This window comes from Erpetoichthys calabaricus, chromosome 4 (genome assembly GCF_900747795.2).
Source record: "Erpetoichthys calabaricus chromosome 4, fErpCal1.3, whole genome shotgun sequence".
NCBI classification, from domain to species: Eukaryota; Metazoa; Chordata; class Cladistia; order Polypteriformes; family Polypteridae; genus Erpetoichthys; species Erpetoichthys calabaricus.
The window spans coordinates 243827431-243840511 of record NC_041397.2 but is presented as its reverse complement, the minus strand read 5'-3'; the positions used below and the strand labels follow the sequence as shown (position 1 = coordinate 243840511).

At 38.8% G+C, this 13081-nt stretch overlaps 1 protein-coding gene across 1 annotated transcript in view; it reads right to left on the bottom strand.

Annotated features, from left to right (window-relative positions):
• Window positions 1-12474, bottom strand: part of smpd1 (sphingomyelin phosphodiesterase 1) — a 61781-nt gene extending 49307 nt beyond the window's left edge. Inside the window, exon 1 of the mRNA XM_051926751.1 lies at window positions 11964-12474. Coding sequence (XP_051782711.1) covers window positions 11964-12158 — 195 coding nt within the window. The 5' untranslated portion in view covers window positions 12159-12474. The remainder of the gene's footprint in view (window positions 1-11963) is intronic.
• Between the last annotated feature and the right edge of the window lie 607 nt (window positions 12475-13081).

Below are 13081 nucleotides of genomic sequence, written 5' to 3'. Positions count from 1 at the left end.
GTTCTTAGTAACTGTGGTCCCAACTGCCTTCAGATCATTAACAAGCACCTCCCATGTAGTTTTGGGCTGATCCCTCACCTTTCTCATGATCATCCTCATCCCATGAGGCAAGATCTTGCATGGAGCTCCAGACCGAGGGTGACTGATGGTCATTTTAAATCTCTTCCATTTCCGAATAATCGCACCAACAGTCGTCACCTTCTCACCATGGTTCTTGCTGATGGGCCTGTAGCCCATTCCGGCCTTGTGAAAGTCTACAATCTTGTTCTGGATGTCCTTTGACAGCTCTTTGGTCTTGCCCATGATGGTGGAGTGGTTGGAATGGAAGAAATGAATTCTGTGGACAGGTGTGTTTTATACACATAACGAGTATCTGTAATTGAATGTTTGATTGATTGTAATGTGTGCCACATGGGCACAGAGCCAATATGTGGGAGCCAGAATTCTGGCTAGCTTATAGGGGATCAAATACAGTGATCCCTCGCTATATCGTGCTTCGCCTTTCGCAGCTTCACTCTATCGCGGATTTTATATGTAAGCATATTTAAATATATATCGCGGATTTTTTGCTGGTTCGCGGATTTCTGAGGACAATGGGTCTTTTAATTTCTGGTACATGCTTCCTCAGTTGGTTTGCCCAGTTGATTTCATACAAGGGAAGCTATTGACAGATGGCTGAGAAGCTACCCAGCTTACTTTTCTCTCTCTCTCTTGCACTGACTTTTTCTGATCCTGACGTAGGGGGATTGAGCAGGGGGGCTGTTCGCACACCTAGACGATACGGACGCTCGTCTAAAAATGCTGAAAGATTATCTTCACGTTGGCTACCTTCTGTGCAGCTGCTTCGTGAAGCGACATGCTGCCCGGTGCTTTGCATACTTAAAAGTACGAAGGGCACGTATTGATTTTTTTATCTGTCTCTCTCTATCTCTCTCTCTGTGTCTGCTCCTGACGGAGGGGGTGTGAGCTGCCACCTTCAACAGCTTTGTGCCGCGGTGCTTCGCATACTTAAAAGCCAAACAGCCCTATTGATTTGTTTGCTCCTTTGAAGAGGAAGATATGTTTGCATTCTTTTAATTGTGAGACAGAACTGTCATCTCTGTCTTGTCATGGAGCACAGTTTAAACTTTTGAAAAAGAGACAAATGTTTGTTTGCAGTGTTTGAATAACGTTCCTGTCTCTCTACAACCTCCTGTGTTTCTGCGCAAATCTGTGACCCAAGCATGACAATATAAAAATAACCATATAAACATATGGTTTCTACTTCGCGGATTTTCTTATTTCGCGGGTGGCTCTGGAACGCAACCCCTGCGATGGAGGAGGGATTACTGTACTTATTTCACTCAATGACATGCAAATCAATTTATAACTTTAATGTAATGTGTTTTTTCTGGATTTTGGTTGATATTCTGTCTCTCTCCATTAAAATGAAACTACCATAAAATTAGAGACTGTTCATTTCTTTCTAAGTGAGCAAACTTACAAATTCAGCAGGAGATCAAATGCTTATTTCTCCCACTATGTAAGTATACTACTGTAAATACAAATTGTGATGGGTGGCTCAGTGAACAAGGTGTTTGCAGGCAAGGATTATGAGAAGTAAAGGAGAATGAGAAGATCAAAACAGGAAGAAAAATTAATTACTCCACCAAGACTCTATACTCTAGATGGAGTAGTGCCACAAAAGGTTAAGGAAAAGGTTCAAATGCCCAGTGATTAACAGAACACCACAAATGATTTTACACTTAGAAGGTAAGGACCAGGATGCCCCTTTGTAAGAGGAGACAGCTGGCCAGCAGCCATGGAGATAAGGTCTTTCCTAGAAGGATTAGAGACACAAAGAGCTATTAGAGGATACTCTAGCCTTTTTGCCAAGTTGAACTGGTGGTCCTGGGATGAGGTTTAACACTAGAATTACCAGAGCCTACGAAAAAACTCGTAAATCCGTCCCACCTTAAATCGCGTCTTAAATCCATTTGCACCTCTCCGCTAGAGTCCTTTGTCATCTAAATGTGCTGATAAACAAAAGCTACTAGCAGCCAGCTATTCCATCCCCCCAGCGACTTAGAATGAACTTCTCCTAGCTCATGCCTTGCCTTGATTTGATTATCTCGGATTGAAGTGGAGTTTTAGAGTGGAAATAATTCTAGCGTTATTTGGAATACATGCATTTCATGTGTGTTCCGTTTCTAGAGTAGTCTGTGCAAACACATTTTTAAAACAGAAACGTTTTTCATATTCTAATAGTAAATGACAAAATGTAGGCATAAACTATATAACGTATGAAGCCTGAAGTCCATATATCAAAGAAACACTTTCACAAAAGGTACAAATAAGAGAACACGTGCGCTTTTATTCAAAAATATAACTGCACAAAAAAAAAAAAGCCGCGTTAGCATGCCACATTGACACTCTTACTACAACCGCCACGGTGGCGTAATGGTATCAGTTCCTGACTGGGAATCAGAGGGTGGCGAGTTCGATCCCGAACGGCTCCACTTCGAGAAATGAACTGCTCTTATTCTTACAATTTTAGAATACAACATAAATTTGATTTCAGTCTGTAACAGCCGGTGTAACTTATGATACTGGTAAAGGTTAGCTTTTTTTTTTTTTTTTTTTTAAATTCACTTTTCATTCTCGCAGTCGCATTCAGAATCAATCCATACAACCCCATCTGACACAGCTGGTTTCACATAAATAAAAGTGCACTTTTATTCAAGACTATAACCGAAGAATAAAGAAAGCAAGTTACAGTTGGTGGTTGATACGACAGCTTGCGTGGTGCAATGCTAAGAACTGCTGATTTCAAGTGACGGTGAGATACGAAGAAGGCAGCTTCGCCAGCGTTTGTGTGTCAGAACCCTTTTTTTTTGGGCGGTAGTATGCATCGTGGTACACTGCAGACCTATAGCGCGTCTTTATGTCAGATGGGGTTGTATGGATTGATTCTGAATGCAACTGCGAGAATGAAAAGTGAATTAAAAAAAAAAAAGAAAAACGCTAACCTCTACCAGTATCATAAGTTACACCGGCTGTTACAGACTGAAATCAAATTTATGTTGTTATTCTAAAATTGTAAGAATAAGAGCAGTTCATTTCTCGAAGTGGAGCCGTGCGGGATCGAACTCGCCACCCTCTAATTCCCAGTCAGGAACTGATACCATTACGCCACCGCAGCAGTTGTAGTAAGAGTGTCAATGTGGCATGCTAATGCGGCTTTTTTTTTTTGTGCAGTTATATTTTTGAATAAAAGCGCACGTGTTCTCTTATTTGTACCTTTTGTGAAAGTGTTTCTTTGATATATGGACTTCAGGCTTCATACGTTATACAGTTTATGCCTACATTTTGTCATTTACTATTAGAATATGAAAAACGTTTCTGTTTTAAAAATGTGTTTGCACAGACTACTCTAGAAATGGAACACACATGAAATGCGTGTATTCCAAATAACGCTAGAATTATTTCCACTCTAAAACTCCACTTCAATCCCAGATAATCAAATCAAGGCAAGGCATGAGCTAGGAGAAGTTCATTCTAAGTCGCTGGGGGGGATGGAATAGCTGGCTGCTAGTAGCGTTTGTTTATCAGCACATTTAGATGACAAAAGACTCTGGCGGAGATGTGTAAACGGATTTAAGACGCGATTTAAGGTGGGACGGATTTACGAGTTTTTTCATAGGCTCTGGTAATTCTAGTGTTAAATGTGTCTTGAATCCAAAGGCTAACCAATGGGCTTGGGAAAGAAATTAGGGATGCATCCTATATAGCTGTGATACGTTCCAGTCCAGGAATTTAGGGTTCAATTGATGGGAGGAAAGAAAAGAGAGCCCAATATTTTGAGAGAGAGAGAGAGGGGAAAATGATAGGTTAAGAAAACAAAGTTCTTTCTTGTGCTTTTCAGTTGGAAAAGTAATCTAATTTAGAATATCTGAATATATGAGACTCTAGCCATACCACAGTATAATAATTTAGAACCATGGTAACATAAGAATAATGATGAAAATTTTTACAACGTGCACAATTAATGTAATGCAGAAATGAAGGTGTGCATTATATGACATTAGCTTGTAGCCAGTCATATGATGGGTGGACAATCATCCATTTACAATCATTGTTCAGTTTTCTTTTCACAAAGGACAGACAAGAATCAGAAATGCTGACATGCTATGCAGGCTCAGAAAGAAATTGCACTGCTATAGCAATGGAAGACTTAGCATAACAATGTAGCATTCTCAGATCTGCTTAAACCAATCCAGGGCTTTGGCCTACTTTGGCAATACTGTGCCCTGAATGGGGAACTAGTCCATCACGCTCACTGTGCCAGTTTTGATTCTCTAGTTAAACTTATAAATATGAATCTAATTGAGGAAAAACAGATAAATATCAAAGAGACATGGGAAAACATGCAAACTTCAAAAAGGCAATAACCAGAAGAAGGATTTGAACCAATGATGACAGGTCTGTGAGGCAAATGTGCAAATCAATATTACTATACAACCCAGATTTAGCATAAAGCCACAGGCAAAATGTGTAATAGACTGCATAAACTTACTACCAGTTTCTGAATAGAAATTACATAGATCCACACATTATATGTGTAAATACAGTACGCAAGCAGATGTGCCTATCAAATTTTCTAATTACCATATAGTAAAGTCTCTTTTGATTAATAAATATATTTTGAAAAACGGGTTGCCACATCTGCATTGTACGTTGTGAGTGAAAAGCACTCTAGAATATAATACCCCAGTCCTACTTGTTTCAGTCATTTCCTGTTTTAACTAAAAATATTTTCATTATTAAACTAGGCATTACTGTGATTAAATATACACCACCTGTCCAGAAACAGCAAATAGTGAATTTTGCTTTGAAAATTTTGCGCTCTAATCACAGGTTATAATACCACAGAGAAAGCATTTATTTTTCTGCATGATTTAATTCATTTCTTTAGTTCTTTGTCTCTCATTTGCTTTATTTGGTTTGCATATGAGAATGTTGAAACTGTACTCTGACACAGGCGCAAACAATCAGTGTTAAGTGTGTGCGCTTGCATGTTCGTTTTCTTTAATATATACAAAAAGCAGTATGTGAGCAAAATCTTCACATTCGTATACAGAACAAACTCTTTATTGGATATTTTCATGTAACTGTGCAGCTAACGTATACAGAATATAGAAGTTAGGCAGCTACCAACAGACTATATATTTATGCGCAGCTCAAAATTCTAAAATGGTGTTCAGTGAGTGTTACATGCAGCAAATAGAAATCCAAGTCAGGACTGAGTTCTGGTTATACCAGAACTGAAATAAAAGAAAGATTAAAGATAGATCCTAAAAAAACTAGGATTCCAAGGCTAACATCTAAGAATTTCACTGGAAAAGCAACCCAGCTAGAGTAATTCCCTAGGTCCAGGAAATAAAATTAAGTACTCAGAGTGTTAACAACAGTATAATCAGATTGCCCTCTGTGAATCAGATGTTAAAAGTATTTAACTTTTTAAAGGACTTTAAGCCACACTGAGGTCAATAGATCGGGTAATGCTAAACCCTATCATTTCAATTTTAAGGACTGTGAACAAGAAGAGCACCTACATCTACAGAAATCATTGCAGGAGACCATTACTGCTCAAGCTGAAAAGGTGAGCAATGTATTACATTGAGTACAGTTAAATAATTTGATTCAGGCACCACTTTTAGTTGTGATTTTCCCTTTATAAGGATCTCAAATTCCCTTTGGCTATAAACAGTGCGTAGCATTAGAAAAGCAAGGTGAGAAACACAGAGTTGGATTTCAAAATAAACTATACTTTCTCAAAGTAAAGTCCATCTGATTGCTTGAAATAATACACATAGATCTGGTATTTTTATGTGTTGTATGCAAAAGTAGGAAGACACCAAATGTTGGTGGTTCTTTCATTTGTTTGTTATGTACACAAATTTCTCAACATGTAATACTCAAGTTTAAAAAGGTGCCCTTTGCCAAAAAAAAAAAAAAAAAAACTTGAAGGGGAACTGAGAGCCAACTGTTGGAATACTTTAGCTAACAATTAATTAGTCTCTTGATTTAGGCCAGCAGGGTTCAGAATAAATCTGACAAGCTGTGGCTCATACTATACTTGTAAAATTAATAGCACACAAGTTCTGAGACGCATCAGATCATTAATTCTGTAAACCCTCTGCAAAATTAAAAAAACTCATCACTGGAAATTGTAAAATTAAATTATAATTTCTGAAGGCATCTCCAGAAACAGACATTGACAGTCAAGTTATTTTGGGACAGTAGTATGCTCATTCATAATAGGTATGTTTTTTTTCACAAAGATAAAAATGTAATTCAAGTATCAAAGAACCTTGCAATATCTCATGGGATTTACAGGTCTCTTTTGCCTCAGTTAAGAATAGTTTTTATGATTCCATCACTTATAAGTCAGAGCAATAACTAATAACTGCATGCCATCAATTAAGCAGAGAGGTATCAGTAGTATAGTTTCAGGATTATTTGCAGTAGTATTGTTTAATCTTTTCTGGTGTTATGACCCATTTTTTTTCATGCAATTGTCTTTGTGACTCAGCAAAGGGGTGAACTGAGTGAGACTGTCATTGCGGCTTGGGGTCTGCAACCCCATGCCTACTCCTCTCTCCCCCTTCTTGTGAAAAGAAGAGATTGTCAAGCAGCGACCCACTGTGTATCCTACTTTGTGAATCACTGCCATTATAAAAAATAGCAACTAGTGACCCTCAAGGGACAGCCCCAACCCAGTGATTGAGAAACACTTCTTTAAAGAACTGGGAGCTGCAGGGTACACCGTCATTGATGAAATAATTAAATCTACCTTATTTCTGAGGATTCTTAATTAAGAATGTTTTGCTTTTCAAGAGGAAACCATGCCCATGAGGGTGAAAGGTTGTTGCAGAAAAAGACAAGCACTGAGCTAGCGTGCACAGTTGGGGCCTCATATAAAGCAGTGCTACCATTTCTGTGTGGTTTCCCTTTTTTTTTTAAATATATTTGCATTCATGATGTGGGCTTTATCAAATACACTGATTAATTGCATATCATTTATAAATTTAAAGTAATTGATTGTACTCAATCTGTAACAATACAATGGTGCATGGAATGACCAAACTATTCAAACTACCATGGCTACTTTAGCACCGTTACAGAGGACATTGCCAATGAAAGAATTGGAAGACAGCACGTATTTAGAGATCGTACTGATTTCTTGCCCCATCATGATGACTGGCTTCTAAGTCAATTTACATTTCCAAAAGCTATCCTCTTAGGAGCTGGGTACTAAAATAGGGCCGGCTTTACAACAGCAGACTTTTGAGGAATTGTGTTCTACCTGCTTCTTTGCAAGTTCTGTCCACCCTTGGGTTTTTAGCCACAGGAGCTTTTCAAAGAGAACTGGCTGACTGGTCAAGTATTTCTCAGTCATCACTGAGTTGTGCCATGGCACCGGTATAGGATGGTAAGTCATCCAGATATATAAGATTTCCTTACTGTACTTGAATGGGCAAACATCAAAGCATAGTTTGTAGCAAATTCCGGTTTCCCAAATTTAATCAGAGCAGTCGTATGCACATTGCTATAGATGCAACTTCAGAGAATGAAAGTGCTTATGTAAATACAAAACATTTCCACTCTATTAACGTGAAAATTATCTGTGATGGGCGGCACAGTGGTGCAGTGGGTAGCGCTGCTGCCTCGCAGTTGGGAGACCTGGGGACCTGGGTTCGCTTCCCAGGTCCTCCCTGCGTGGAGTTTGCATGTTCTCCCCGTGTCTGCGTGGGTTTCCTCCGGGCGCTCCAGTTTCCTCCCACAGTCCAAAGACATGCAGGTTAGGTGGATTGGCGATTCTAAATTGGCCCTAGTGTGTGCTTGGTGTGTGGGTGTGTTTGTGTGTGTCCTGCGGTGGGTTGGCACCCTGCCTGGGATTGGTTCCTGCCTTGTGCCCTGTGTTGGCTGGGATTGGCTCCAGCAGACCCACATGACACTGTGTTCGGATTCAGCGGGTTGGAAAATGGATGGATGGATTATCTGTGATGTGAAAATGCGTCTTCAGTAATGTTTTGTCTCAATATAGAAGTGTCTCGCCAATGACTGCAGCAGCTCACTGCTCAAACGGTGTGAACAACGAAATTCTGCCACCACCTCCAGTAGTGCTGACACTCAGACGGTGTTGGTGGGCTGCAGCCTGCTTCTTCCATGTTGACTTTGATATATGACCACTTCTTTTTTATTTGCAACTTTCTGAACTTGAACTTCTGTGTGCCTCTGCCATGCTGTGCCACTCCATCAATGTCTTTTTATTGCTTATACCACTGCTTAAGTCACCAAATAGTACATTTTTCCTTGCCTCTACTTCACTGAACAGGACCTCCATTTTGCATTCACTGAAATTCTTCTTTTTTTACATGTGCTTTTGTCATTTTCTTTAACAAAACACTAATTGGAAGGGGCTATTTATATTGATTTGCATGCAAAAAGGTATAATTCTGGGAGGAGTCAGGATGGGACTGTATACTTGTGCATGTGTGTTAAAATTCATGTTGATTGGGATTTATAAAGGGCAAGTGTGTAGAACTTTTGCTTATAAACAGGTTGATGCATCTGAATTTTTTTGTGCGTATTATGCACATTTCTAGTTTTGTCTTTACACCACATTTTAGTGTGAATTCTATCCAAGGAGATATATACATGAGGCCACTGGTCTTTTTTAAAAAATGATTAAATCTCAATTTCTATTTTTGTTCAAAATTGACATTTAAAAGCTGGTAACAATAGGAGTGTAATCCCATCCTCTGCAACTTTCTTGGCTTAAACAAAATGGACATATTCTGCACGTTTTTAGGCTTTTGTTTTCTAGGTAACCTGTGGCCAATCAGGTTCCATTATAAAACACAGTTAACTTTATAACACATTTTTAAGGGACAAATGCATATATACCATGTTTGTGAAGAAATAACCTTTGAGTTGAAAAATACAGAACTTAGCCATTAACGAGTGGGCCAGAATTTCTCCATTGTACTGTGTGAAACTAGCCAATACCTAGAGGCCATGACTGATTGCAATTATTGCTGGTTAAGGTGATAGCAGTACAGTGTTGTACCGTGTTAGCCATAGATTGATACAGAAGAAAGTAGGGTGAAATGACACCTTTTATTGGCTAACTAAATACACCTTGCCTGATGAAGGGTCCTTAGCTGCCTCGAAAGCGTGCATTTGTAAGGCCTTAGGTGCCTCGAAAGCTTGCATTTGCAATCTATTTATTTAGCCAATAAAAGGTGTCATTTCACCCTACTTTCTCCTGGGGAAATTACTTTTTCCACACTTAGCAAGGGATATTACATAATTTCCTTGAAAAAAACATATTATAGTTGTGTACTATTTGTTCACCCAGAATTTCTTTATTCCAATTTTAAGTTTTGGGTGAACACCTAATAACAAATTAGACTGGAGCATATATTTTCCCATGGCAGTGTTCAAGTCCCTTAAGAGTTTAAAGTGATCATTTAAAAAACAAAAAATTGGAAATTGAAAAATATGCAAAAAGTTCACACTTTTGATATTTAAAACTGGCAACAAAAATAAAGCATGGTCCCACTGGGTAGCGCTGCTGCCTTGCAATAAGGAGACAAGGGTTTGCAACCCAGGTCCTCCCTGCATTGGCTTTGCATATTCTTTGTGTGTCTGTGTGGGTTTCCTCCGATTGGCCAAAGACATGCAGGTTTGGTGAACTGGCGATGCTAAATTAAGCCTAGTGTGTGCGTGGTATGTATGTGTTTGCCCTGTGTTGGACAATATGTCCAGTGTTTGCTTCATAATTTCACAATTGCAAAGTCATTTTAACATTTGTATGATCTAATTGTTTATTTAGCATGTGTTGTTTCCATAACCCTGCATTTAGAAAAGAACACTAGTGAGACATTCACTTTTATAACAAAAGTAAATGTAGAAATATTCACACTTTTGCCATAGCTTTAAATGCTCAACTCTCTTTTGTCAAATAAATAAATAAAAACTTAAATAACTATTACATCTGGAAAACTATAATGAAAATCATAATGATGAGGATGGTAAAAATGTTAAAACAAGAAAATAAAAAAAACTAAATTAACTCAGTGTAACATACATTTTTGAAATTTTTGTTTTCACATCAAAATACAGAAACTGGGAAATAACACTTGCCTATTTAAAGAAGATCTCAATTTAAAAAAAAAATTTAAAAAAAGCAGAAGTTGGTTGGGATGAAAATTTGTGGCCTCAAGATCTGGACTTGAGAACCTGTAATGTACAGTTTCATTATATGTTGTACACCATTTCACCAGTCAGAATTATATCTACTTACCATAGATAATCTTACTCAATTTGTCCCAAATGAGAAAAAAAATCGTTACACACTGCTGTAGAATAATTTATTGTCTAAAAATACTTGATAGTGTATAATGAATGATTTGCAGAGAATTAGCAACGCAAAAAGTATATTTTAATATGCATATGCAAACCAGGTAAAGTTATGAAAAAATGTCCACATTTCATAATCTGCTAATGCATTTCACATCTAGTGAAACAATCGTTCTATATAATACGCTACCGTGGCTGTTCGTTTGTCTGTCCAGGATTTTAAATCACCTGTAGCTCGCAAACCGTTTCACATATTGACCTGAAATTTGGTACACATATACTACGTGACGTCTACTATCCGCTTTCGGGGTGATGATCTTATTATTCTCTTTATTTTATTGTAGAAATCAACTCCTGACAGCGCGCAGCAGGGCGGCCGTGCGGTGCATGCGTACGGGCGCCGTTCTCATTCTCTACCACCTTCGCTAATCATTCTTGAGGCAGATTGAAGACTTAAGTGCCAGATTAAGTGCAAAATTAAAGAAAACGTACTAAGTAATTGCAACACAAAAACGAATTAATCAGTTTTAACGCCAAAAGATGCCGACGAAAGGAGAAGCAGCGGGCCGCTAGGGTGGAGTAAAGAAGAGCTGCTTAGGAAGCAGCAAGCACATCAACCTCTGAACAAACGAATGATAAACGTACAGAGAAAGAGGATGAATACTATGAATGCTCAAGTCAAGTGTATTCACTGCACGACTGGTTATTAAATAAATCTATAAAAAATATATATGAGCTGTAATTAAACGATTTCATATGTGTGACGAGTGTGATCTGTGTGTGGTCTATTTCCTCTGACAATACCCGAGAAGAAATCACGGTTTTGTCGAGCTACATGATTTTTTTTTTTTTTTAAACTTTGATGGCACAAGTCAGTGCTGTTTAAGCCGAAAAACATTCTGACACAACTATCTAAAATGTGACAATGTAACGACACCAGAAAGCATAGCACTACTGTGTAACTCAATTCGAGGTAAGGCCCGGGTTCCTACCTACCACAGGTGTCATCGGGTTCAAAGCATGAATTACTTCAGAATGGAGTGAAATTCCTTTGCCGGGTTTACTCACTTATTTGGGGGCAATTTAAAACCACCAATCAACGTAACAAGAACGAATTTGTGATGTAGTAAGGATACTCTGTAACCTGCTCAATTTCTGCGACTTGTACAGTTAAATATTCGCCAATTCTTTTTGTAGACTCCCTAGTTTAGGGTCGTTGAGTTCCGAAGAGTATACCGAGGGAATAAGGCGCGGTCCGTAGCAGATCACACTCAAAAACATTCTCCCTGCACTAATCCCAGGTATAACAACGTGCAAACAGGCAGTCTTCAAATGAATGACTTAAAAAATACTTAATAAAAAATTCATTGTTAATATTCGCTACTTCAAAATGACCTGTTTCACCTGTCGTTTCGTCCCATGTTTACTAGGAAATAATTGACTTCCGAGAGAAACTGAACTAAACAACATCTTTCAAAATTTGGCAAGTCTGTTCTACGCGCTAAACGTTAAGAAAATTGCCCAAAGTCACACGAACTAAATGTTTCTTTTACCTGCATGGCGATATTAAGAATACCGAAGGCGGCTTTACACAGCGGACAAGTAATATTTCTCCAAGTGAAGTGCTGCTTCATTTCCAGAACATGTCCCAAATTTCTGTTCAGGTCCCTCTCAGCGACAGGAATTCCGGTGACAAAAGAGGTGTGCTGGCACAAGACCAGCAAACCAAATATAATCGTGATGAACATGGAGAAAACAAAATTAAAAAAAATGAAACCGCACTTGTTAAACTGTCTCCTCTAAAAGCAACAGGGAAATGCGCCGAACCTCACAACACGGAGGACAAAAAGTTCCTGCTTTCACGTCGCCAATTGATTTGGTTTCCGCGTGACATTTAATGCAGTAAGTGTAATGCCAAGCCCTTGAGTCGCCTCACAGAAAAGCAGGAACATTAATACAAATAAAAAAAACTACAGAAACACCTTGTAAAAAAAACGGACTTCAATTACATAAAAAAACAGAGTAAATATGCCAATGCGGAAACAGACAGTGCTACATTGTAGCCAAAAGAATATCACGTGACTTCTTGGTGCGTCACGAGACTTTGTGGTGTGATGCCTAAAAAAAAAAGTCCGCTCGCAAGTGAAACTAGCTGTATCAAAATAAAAGCCTTCCTACAGGCCTTACTGCTGAAATGATAGGAAGACCATTTAGAGCCAGTTACTCTCCCCTTTGGCTTTCTCACTATATTAACTTGATTCGTTTTTGATATACTAGAATGTAACTGGTACTCGTGAAAAGTGCTAAATGACTGCTCATAAAAGAGGCTCTTCAGAGCATTTCTTTTAAAAGGTTAACAGATGTTGTATGAGTAATGCAGGTAGTCACATGGGTTTAACCAGGTGGGGCAGTACTGCATGTACTGAACACCTGTGATTGCCAGAGGAAACTCAAGGTGACCGGCCACAGGGCTTATATTTGCACCCTGTAAGTGTTTACGGGTCCATGTCTAAAAGCCCCATCTGGCCATGTGGCACTTGAGCTTGGAATTAGGAGATGCACCATTGGCTGAACTGGCAGGAAGAAGAAAGGCCAGGGTGTGGAGAGGGATTCATTTTAAGAGGAAGGTGACAGGAAGTAATTGTGGGTAAGTGGACCAACCACCCTACCT